We start from the raw sequence: 10558 nt of genomic DNA, 5'->3' as shown, positions 1-10558 counted from the left end.
ATGGCTCCAGCAAGCTCGATGAACTCACTCAACATCCTTGATTTCGTGGTTAATAAAGGTCACGGAGTCAAAGGTTTAGCAGAACTGGGACTCGACACCCTACCGCACCAATACATTCAACCTTTGCATGAACGGTTCGATACTACGACGAATGAGGAAGCGCCACCTAACGACTGCATCCCAGTCATCGATATGTCCAACTGGGACGACCCGAAAGTTGCAGAAGCAATATGTGATGCAGCACAGAAATGGGGTTTCTTTCAGATAGTAAACCATGGAGTTCCTATTCATGTTCTTGAGGATGTCAAAGATGCAACTCATCAGTTTTTCAAGTTGCCAGCACAAGAAAAACACAAATACTCAAAAGAACGATCGGTTACGAATAGAGTTCGTTTCGGTACGAGTTTTACTCCTGAAGCCGAGAAAGCTCTCGAGTGGAAGGATTTTCTCAGTCTATTCTTTGTATCCGATGATGAGGCTGCTTCCCTCTGGCCTCCGGTATGCAGGTATGTTGTTCCTCTTGTCGTGCAACAAAATTGAGTTTATAGGATGTTAAATATGTCTAAGTCTTCTATAGACTGTCTTATAAGACTTAATTTATAAGACGAAACAATAAAACATTATATCTAAAGATGTGGTAAAAAGTTTATATAACATGTTTGGAAGTAGTAACTAGTTTTTTTTGAATATTTTTATAAGAAAATGTGGTAATAACTATTTTATAAAACAATATTTAAAAAGGAGTTGTATAAGCATAAATGTATTACGTCAACACTTCTAAAAATGTCATATAAAATAACTAGAATAAATTACTTTTCCGTCCCCATCGTTTTTAAAAATTGCATTTTCATCATTGTAGTTTTCATTCTTATAGTTTGTAATTTATTTCTATTTTCGTCCCTAAACTAATTCTTACATTTTTTAAGTACAAGAGACCAAAATAGTAAAGAACTATAAATCACAATGACCGAAACAATGATAAATTATAGATCATAAGAATGAAAATAACAATGATTTATAAATCATAGGGACGAAAACCATAAATATCTAAACCACAGGGACGGAAATCACAATTTTGAACAAACCACGAGGATGAAAAATGTTATTTACACAAATCGCTATTAAAAGTGTTCAAAAAGACTAATGAAAAACATAAACTGCGGGCGTGTTTGGGATTGCTTATAAAAACAACTTATTGATTTATTCTGATGTGACACCGGTAATAAGCACTTGAGTGTTCAGATAAACGGCTTATACCGGTGCCAAACTGGTAATAAGGAGTTTTTGAAAAAATTAAATCATTCTCACTTATAATAAGTTGATAAACATTTTTGTAGAAAAACGTAAGTTAGTTTCAAATAAGCAATTCCAAACACCTCATTATTACAAGACGAAGTTTTATTCTTTGTTATATGTGTCCAACAATCTTTGTGTTCCTCGACCTAATTCAGTGGTATATAAAGGTTAAAGACTAGGGGCTGTTTACTTGCGGCTTAATTAGGCTTATTGATCTATTTGGCTTATTCGCACAGCTCATTTGAGTTGTTTACTTACGGCTTATTTGCACAGAACATGGCTTAATCGCACAGATAAAAATGATGTGTTGTCCCCATTCAGCCACAAAAATGACATCCCTACCTCTTATTTAAAGCATCGCCTCCTTCCCAAATGAAACATCCCAACGTCAACCTCTTTATGATTTTTTGTTTTGATGTTCAAATAATCTATACTATATTATAAATGATTTGACAAAAACTCTTAAAAACCATTTTTTATGCATAAAGTACTGTTTATTAATGCATATTACTTAAAACTCAAGATTGCAAGTAGATTGTGCATAAGTACAAGTTATTAAAGCTACATATCGGAATTCGTGTTACTAATTGCAGATAAACATAGTCAAATACAGGATAAACATCTCATTTTAAATATAAAAAATCTAAAATATAATTAGAATGATCAATGAGTTATAACATAATACTTAATTATTATCTTTATAAAATGTTATATTATTAAACCAAAAATAAATTATATCCTTATTAAACTTAAATTAAATTATAATTAAAAAAAATAAATTAAAGAAATTACATAAAAAATGAGAACTTTTAAATAATTGATTTGATATTAATATTGATATATTTTTTTCAAAATTTTATGATATCTTCAAATTTATATTTTATTCAAAAATAAAATCATTATTGTTTTTCTTAAAAACACATAAAATCGTATTATAACATCAACAGAGACAAATAATAAAATAGAACATTAAAATCGAGATGTATCTCGCTGTAATGCACGAGTACTCTTCTAGTAATATTTAAAGCATCGCCTCTTAATTGTTTCAAAACCCTCTAAATGATTTTGTATACTGGTTCTTCCTTAACCATTCAGCATCCTAATTTCATTCTAAATAATTACCAAACAATTATATTTTATTTAAAATATATTATAATCATTCTTACAACTTAATCCTTCTACAAATTTCAAACATTCCCTAAGAACTAAAATAGTAAAGATCTTAAAGTTTAGTTTTTTATGGCAGGAATCAAGCTTTGGAATACATCAAGAGTTCTGAACTCATCGTCAAGAAGTTGCTAGAGATACTGATGAAAGGACTGAACGTAAAAGAGATTGATGAATCGATTCTAATGGGATCGAAGCGGATCAACCTTAATTACTATCCTAAATGTCCTAACCCCGAGCTCACAGTCGGTGTGGGGCGTCATTCAGACGTTTCCACACTCACTATACTCCTTCAAGACGACATCGGAGGGCTTTACGTGCGAAACACAGAGACTATGAAATGGGTTCATGTCCCTCCGGTCACCGGATCTTTGGTGATCAACGTTGGAGACGCGCTTCAGATCATGAGTAACGGCAAGTACAAAAGTATCGAGCATCGAGTAATTGCTAACGGGAGCAGCAACAGGATTTCAGTGCCAATATTCGTGAACCCGAGGCCTAGCGATATTATTGGACCACTGCCGGAAGTGCTTCACGGTGGAGAGAAACCAGTCTACAAGAATGTCCTCTATTCGGATTACGTCAAGCATTTCTTCAGAAAAGCACATGACGGGAAGGCCACAGTTGAGTTTGCAAAGGTATAGTTTTCATGTAAAATAACAAAGAATCAAGGATGGTCGTATAATCCCTTGATAGTAAACGTTATAAAAACCTCTTATATATCGAGAAAATAAGGTGTCAACAGAACGAGATACGTCTACTTGCAGTCGAAAATGCCAATGTTTTACATTTATTTAAACAGCAATGATCGACCGTATACCAGTAGTTAAGACCATGGTTACATTTTGCTGCGAACGCGAAGCTCCTCCTTCATTTGATCCCTTAAAACTCTCCTCAGTAACTTGTTAGAAGCGGTTCGAGGAAACTCTGGGACAATCTTGACGAAGCTCACCTGTTCATTAATGAATTCGAAAACACATAATTAACGCTTAATTAGTTATATATATATATAGGGTCATATTCAAGAGAAACTGCAAAGAAATAGTAACTATTCATTTTGTATGGTATACACATTGCATACAACTACTTTGTAAATAATTTATCTGGTATGCATATGTGTATACCATGCACACGTGCATAGAAACTAGAAAACATGTGCATGTCGGTTGTTAGGGTGTTCCTCAAATTTTTATCTTTTTGAGAGTTTTCCACATGGATAGTTTGTGTTCAAGTAATCTGAAAAGGGGGGAGCAGATGAGGAGAACCTTGAACAATGGGTTGAGGTTTCTTTGAATGGCCTTCGAAAATATCATCTTCAGCTTCTCCGGTTCAGCGTTGAACCCCTTCTTTAGTACCACGAATATGGCTAACAGTTCTGGACCACCGATTGCAGGTGCAGCACTGACTGCAGCCGTTTCCATGATGGTTCCATCAGCCTGCTCACAAACCCGCTCGATCTCAATCGAGCTTGTCTGCATGCACACATCTTTCTCAGTTTCTTGTAATATAAAAACACACTAAACGCTTAGGGTTTAAGGGTTTAGAGTTCAGGGTTTAGGGTGCATTATAAAAACTCAAGGATGGTTATCTTTTACCCCAGTGATCTTAGCAAAATCAAGTCATATAGGGTGCGTTTTGTACACTAGACAGTACAAGACAAAATAAGGATCACTATCCCATGTTTGGCAGGACTTTTATGTGGAACAAACAGGAACAAGCGTGTTCCACCTCCATCCCATGGAACAAGGAACAAACGTATATTTCACCAATATACCAATGATATATTATTGACGAAAATCTTCTAATGATATATTTTGTTATAAAAAATATTTATTTTATTGTAAAGTAATAAAATTACATAAAATTAAGGGTAAATTGGTCATTTTATCATTTTTATTTTACCAAAACGTTGAACAACTATTCTGTCATGTACTATCATGTCTGGATACCAAACGCATCCATATATAATGTCCAAAATACCATAATATTAGTGGATCTTTACCTTTATGCCTCCAAGGTTCATGGTATCATCAGCCCTGCCTTGTACAAAAAAATAGCCTCCGATCGTTCTCTTGAGGATGTCTCCATGTCTCCTGAGTTTCTGGACAAACACATCATGTTTTTGTTAGAAAAACGACATGAAATCTTTCATGGGTCTGTTGGTGGATGATCGAAAGATTTGCAAAAAAAGAAACCTTTTGGAACTCTTCATACCTTTCCTTTGTAAACTGGCATTCCCTTAAAGTAAACTTCTTCGTTATTTGCATTAAGCAGTCTATCGGTTGCTCCCATATACAGAGCAAATAAGCCCACTTCACCAACACAGGGTTGATCATCTGGCTGTCATATATTAAACAAACAAGAATGAATCAAACTTGAAGTGTGATAAATCTTGAAGATGGTGAACTTGTGTTAGAAATCTGAACGATCTTACGTAAGGAACTCCTTGATCATCAAGAACCACAAAACCCGTTGTCATTGAAGCAGAGCTAAGAGCTCCGAAGGCTTGTGGCTGTAGAAGATTCCCTTGCATGTAAGATGATGCGAGCTCGGTACCCCCACAACATTCAAGGATGGGTTTGTAATAAACCCTCGAAGATAGCCAAAGGTCATCATCAACATTGGAGGCTTCACCAGTAGACCCAAATACCCTGCACATATTTGTAATCAAGTTGCATAACCGTTTTCGCTCACCATTTTTTCATAAATTGCAGTAAGAAACGGCGGTTACTTGATCTTTGTCCAATCCAGCCCTTCCATACATCTTGTACTTCTCCAAGACTTGACTAGACTTGGAACAGTGCCCAAATGTGTCACTCCTGCATCCTGAAAAACAACCCACGCAACTTCGTGATAAAGGGGTATTTTGGTCATTTGTCATTATTTCGTTACAATTCTGAAGTCATATTTTGCGAACCAAAAAGACAGATTCTAATTTCATTCAACAGATTTCATTCAGCTTCCTGTTAACCAGACGCGTGGTCAAACCTGATTCAATTCCAATTCCTTCGACACATTCCATCCAATTAAAAAGCATTATGAGAACCAACACCTCCTGAAGCATAAAATATACATTTTCCGGTCTAACGTGGTTGTGAGAGGGTTTCAAGAAGCAACCTGAACAAATTTTCCGAAACCAGGACCTAGCGGAGAGCCATGATAAAGAGCTAGTGTTGTACCACTCAGAAAACAAGTATAGAGCAATGCCGGTCCCATAACCCATCCCAAATTCGTGGGCCAACAGAAAACATCTCCAGCCTGAAGATCCATAGGCCCCCATGAGTCAGCACAGCTTCGAATGGGAGAAATTTGATTCCATGGTATAGCTTTCGGATCACCTAAGAAAAGAAAAAAACAGTTATAAGCAACTCGAGCAGTAAACTCAGAGAAACAAGAGAACGCATTCATTCAACCTGTTGTTCCTGAAGAAAAGAGAATGTTTGTCAGCGCGTCTACCGATTGATAGACTGGATCACAATAATCTGGCCTGCAATTTAATTATTACATCATTAGATCCATATTTTCCGTTCTTCAGTTCATTAGCATGTCTAAGGGACTGCTTGTAGCAGCTTAATGAGCTTAATGGGACTTGCAGCTTATTCGGTCAAATATACATGACTGTTTGGTAGTGGCTTAATGATATAGAAAGTGACTCATTCATTAAGATTCTAGGGGGGCTTTATGCAGAAAGACAAGTTTTTTCCAAACCTGTCCCTCCCAATTAAATCAAAAAACTTCCCCAATCTATAAAGACTGATTAATCCGTACAGACTACTTCATTCATATAGGAGTTGATGGAAAACCAAACAAACAGCCCCTAAAGAACATAACAACAGTTCCAGTAGATTCCAGAAGGATCTTATTCAAGAACTAGAAGTGTACCTAGGAAGGTGTTGTGCACCAGAAAGGAAATCTTGCCAAGAGATATCCTGTTTTCTTAGTTTGATGTCTATATTTTCTCCGATGGCAGGTACAACAATGGCTCTAATTGGAGTGGCTTCAACAACACGGCTGTACAAAGGAAATCGTCGACCACCTCTAACAATGTAATCTTGAGTGAAGATAGCTGTTGATTTAGAAACCCGCAATCGTGTTTCAATCTCCTTTGCCGCAAAGCTATCAGCTATTGATACAACCACTAATCCAGCATATACAATTGCCAAATATATAATAACTGCAGTGACTGTCATTGGCATGTCAATTGCAATCCGATCTCCCTTTGTAAACAAGCCCTTTAATGCATTTGCAACCAACCTGCGCAAAATTATTAAGTATGTCACTTCACTTTAACCAATAATCTAAAGCCAGAAATAACTTTGAATCCAACTTAAAACCATGGTGGAAGTTATTGGGACCCCACAACTTGAGGCTTATAAGGAGCTCACAAATCCCATTTCTTATTCCATGTGAGATGAGTTGTTACATACAACATTCATTAAGACGGAAATCATACATTACTTGGTGTCGCAGTTCGTTTAATGTCATCCTGTTTACATCAGAATTATCGAATCTTTCATCCCTCCATACAATTGCAATGCTTTCATTTTCTTTATCTGTTTCGCTTGCTGATAGCAAACAACACTCGGCAATGTTCAAAATGGAACCAGGAAGCCAAGTGCCACCGAGTTTTGATTCATCAGAGGTATCCAATATACATTTTGGAGGTTGATGAAATCGGATTGAAAGCTTTTCCAAGACTATCGACCAGTAAACCTATGAATCGAAACATCATAACATTCATTAGATGACTCCATGAATCATGAGGAAATACAAATGTAAGATCAAGAACTTGCCTCTGGATGTTGAACAGAAAACTTCTGAAATTGTTTAAAACTTGTTATAGGATCCTTGTAAGCTGCTCCTAGAAGCTTTCCACCATGGGTTTCCATAATTCTCCCCAAGTTTGTCCTTTTAGAATCAATGCTAAGAAACAAGCACATCATCACACCACAACTCTTTCATTTTGGTTCTTATAAAGTCCTTAAAGAAATAAAGATTTCTTAAAAATATGAATTTCCTGAAACTCCATCTTCAATTGCATATCATTTCACCTAATTCATTCACAATCAACCTAAATTTACAGCTCTAATCTGCACCATAATATCTTCCACCTGGGCTTTATACACTCCTATCTGAAAAGATGGATTTCTGGAAAAACCCATCTTCAAATGCACATTATGTAAGCTAAATTCGTCCTTAATCAATTACATTTTGCATCTCTAAATTGCAGTACGAAATCTTCCATCTGGGTCTAACGAAATCCTTATAATTCTTGCAACATCTTCAAAGTTAATACATTTTATTTCAGCTAATTCATTAATGCCCTTTTCACATTTCCTATAAACATAAATACATAGTCGTATAACTTACTGGGAAGGGAACCAATAGAGTGGAGGGCCATGGATTGTCTCATCGTAGTCGGCGTACACCGCATTGTAGATGAATCGATGCAGAGAATGAGGGTAAGATGGTTTGAGCAACCTTCGAGAAGTGATGTGGCGCCATAACTCAACTGGGTTGGAGCTAGAAGTGCAATCAATGGCGTGTTTAAGCTCGATTTGAAGAGATTTGGCATCATCTGGTTTTAATCCGGTATTCAACAGTTCTTGTAATCCAAATTCTTGAATACCTTTAGCCTTAGTCATCACCATTTCACTTTTAAGTGTGTTTAAACATTTGAATTCAGTGTTTAAACAAGAAGATTTAAACGAATCATGTGGGAGGTAGGTGATTCATCCACTGATCAAGAATGATTGAAGGATTGTAGGTGGCAATAAATTGTAGGAGGTGGTGTAGACCAGTCGTATGCTATTCCTTCTTGTTTACGGTTGCAAAAAGTCTTGAAAAGTTCCCAACTTTATGAACTTTGGATAACATCTACATGATCTTTGGTATTTCTACTTAGGGGCCGAAAAACTTTTACCGTTAAATATTAATTAGGTCTTTTGTTTTACGGGATAATGATCCATTAAAAGACAATATTTAATTGTTAAAGATATAAATCTTGTTTGGCAAAAAAAATTATGTCTCTTAATGATTCTAAAACCCTTTGAATGATTTTGTATCTTGGATCTCTTTTAACCATTAAAAGCCCTAATTTCATTATACACAATTATCAAATAATTATATTTCATTTTTGCACTATATCATGAGAATCTCTTAATCATTCTGTACCAAACTATTCAGCAATTCCAAACACCCCCTAAGTGGTGATGATTTATCTGATAAGATAGGATGAAGAGTCTTATCCAATAAATGATCGACGTTTACCAGATAAATTCTTGTATACAAATTATAATACCCTTTCGAACAAATTATAGTCTTATCTAATAATGTAAATTAAAGTGTTGATTTTTATCAATAAATGCTTGCTAATTCGTTATGTTTGTTTTCCGCTAAAAAAAGATGTAGTTCTTATATGATTCTTTTATTATGATATTTATTTAAGACGAAGAGAAAGGATGATTTTGAAATTATATAAGAAATTAACGGTATAAAAATCAATAATGTTTTAAATTTATGTAAGATATGAATCATTGAAAATAATCATTTTGATTTACTTTTTAATGCATATATGTACCAGTTGTGTATCTGTATAAAATGATGGGGGTTTAAATTTTTATTTTAAATTAATAATAAAAAATTAAAATTTTTTTTTAAATACAAAAATATATTTTATAAATATTGAAATTATAAGTGATGGTTGAATATATCTTGTTAATTTTCAGACTCGATGGGATAAAAAAGTATATTTATATAGGGTTGAGTTCCTGTGAAAGTGAGCGTTAAGGTGAGAGCATAAGAAAAGATCTCCACTTTTGGATGCACATTACGATGAGATGCATCGAGATGAGATACACCCGATCAATTCCGTATCAAGCATGATTCATGGACGGGTTTGATATTAAAGTTGATCAAGGGTTGAGACCTCTTTTTAGGTTTCTCACATTAATTATGTTTCTCACAAGATCTTTTACCTATTTATATATATGTCAAATTAAATATTATAAATATTTCATTTAATTGAAATAATTATTAACATTTAAAAGAATACTTAATTATTATCTTTACAAAAAAATTATATTATTAAACCGGAAATAAGTTATTCATTATTAAACCATAGTAAAAAAATTAAAGAAATTAAACAAAAAACGAGAAATTTTAAATACTTAATTTGATTATAATATCGATATCTTTTTTCAAGTTTTTATGGATCTTCGAATTTATATTTTATTTAAATATAAAAACATTATCATTTTCTCAAAACAATATAAAACTGTATTATAACATTGACATAAACAAATAATAAAAAAACATTAAAATCGAGATGTATTTCGCTGCATTGTACGATTACCCTTTTAATATATTGTATAAGAAGTATTTTGTCCTAATCCATCAAAATGGATGGGATGAAATTGAATTTTTTGTGCATAATTGCTATTTATTAAAAATAATTCATTTTGTATTTCAAAGTACGATGATTGCTTACCATTAAAAAGTCAAATATTAACGACTTTATCATTCCTTCATTAAATTTTGCATTTAATTACATTTATTAAAAGTTATTTTTAATTTTTAAAAATATTGAATCAATTCTCTTCTAGATTGCTCGAATGCAAATATGTGTTTTATGATAATCCACGTCAATAAATCAATACAATGAGTCGTCATACGAAAATAAGAATATGATAAATTGTATGGAACATTCTAGATGTCATATGTTAGAGCATCACAACTTAACCAAGTTTAAAAATAATGCATTTCCATTTGTGCAATTTTTCACATTGAAGGGTAGAAGGACTTGCGTCTCGTTCTCTCGTTTGGAAGATGTTTGAATCCACAACGGAATGTCAACCCTAATTAGATCACCAACTTTGATTGATCATTCGAGTTAACTCGACATCATATCTGATTTGACCAATTTGCATTTGCATTGAACTTGAGTTATTCAATACTTTCCCATGGGTCGTTTTAATATGAAATCTTCTTCCCTCGACAGAATCACCAACTCGTAAATTTTCCAAACTGTTGCTTTTCTTTATGATCAATGATTACTTCGGTAACAAGTTCAGGAACCAAGCACCGCACTTGAGAA

At 34.0% G+C, this 10558-nt stretch overlaps 2 protein-coding genes across 2 annotated transcripts; one reads left to right on the top strand and one right to left on the bottom strand.

Annotated features, from left to right (window-relative positions):
• On the top strand, positions 1-3107 carry LOC112522132 (feruloyl CoA ortho-hydroxylase 1). The gene is made up of 2 exons (XM_025131212.1): positions 1-506; positions 2543-3107. The coding sequence occupies exons 1-2, from the start codon at positions 1-3 to the stop codon at positions 3105-3107; spliced, it is 1071 nt and encodes a 356-aa protein (XP_024986980.1).
• Positions 3108-3155: 48 nt separating this feature from the next.
• Positions 3156-8179, bottom strand: LOC112521503 (probable acyl-activating enzyme 18, peroxisomal). Its single transcript, XM_025130402.1, has 12 exons — positions 7834-8179; positions 7257-7386; positions 6917-7176; positions 6346-6717; positions 5877-5950; positions 5581-5801; positions 5195-5289; positions 4898-5114; positions 4678-4803; positions 4466-4564; positions 3729-3935; positions 3156-3415 (listed from the first exon to the last, which is right to left on the bottom strand). The coding sequence occupies exons 1-12, from the start codon at positions 8112-8114 to the stop codon at positions 3302-3304; spliced, it is 2196 nt and encodes a 731-aa protein (XP_024986170.1). The 5' UTR covers positions 8115-8179; the 3' UTR covers positions 3156-3301.
• Positions 8180-10558: the final 2379 nt, after the last annotated feature.

This window comes from Cynara cardunculus, assembly GCF_001531365.2.
Source record: "Cynara cardunculus var. scolymus isolate 2C chromosome LG 11, CcrdV1, whole genome shotgun sequence".
NCBI lineage: Eukaryota > Viridiplantae > Streptophyta > Magnoliopsida > Asterales > Asteraceae > Cynara > Cynara cardunculus.
Note: the sequence above shows the minus strand (reverse complement) of the source record. Positions and strands in the feature narration are given on the sequence as shown.

Bases quoted from the DNA above. Each gene is read 5' to 3' on its own strand.
- LOC112522132 (XM_025131212.1), top strand. From the start codon at position 1: ATGGCTCCAGCAAGCTCGATGAACTCACTCAACATCCTTGATTTCGTG. The intron at 507-2,542 runs GTATGTTGTTCC...TTTTTATGGCAG, and splicing joins CTCTGGCCTCCGGTATGCAG to GAATCAAGCTTTGGAATACA.
- LOC112521503 (XM_025130402.1), bottom strand. From the start codon at position 8,114: ATGGTGATGACTAAGGCTAAAGGTATTCAAGAATTTGGATTACAAGAA. The intron at 7,177-7,256 runs GCAAGTTCTTGA...TTCGATTCATAG, and splicing joins TTTCTGTTCAACATCCAGAG to GTTTACTGGTCGATAGTCTT. The intron at 4,804-4,897 runs GTAAGATCGTTC...AATATATGACAG, and splicing joins ATGATCAAGGAGTTCCTTAC to CCAGATGATCAACCCTGTGT.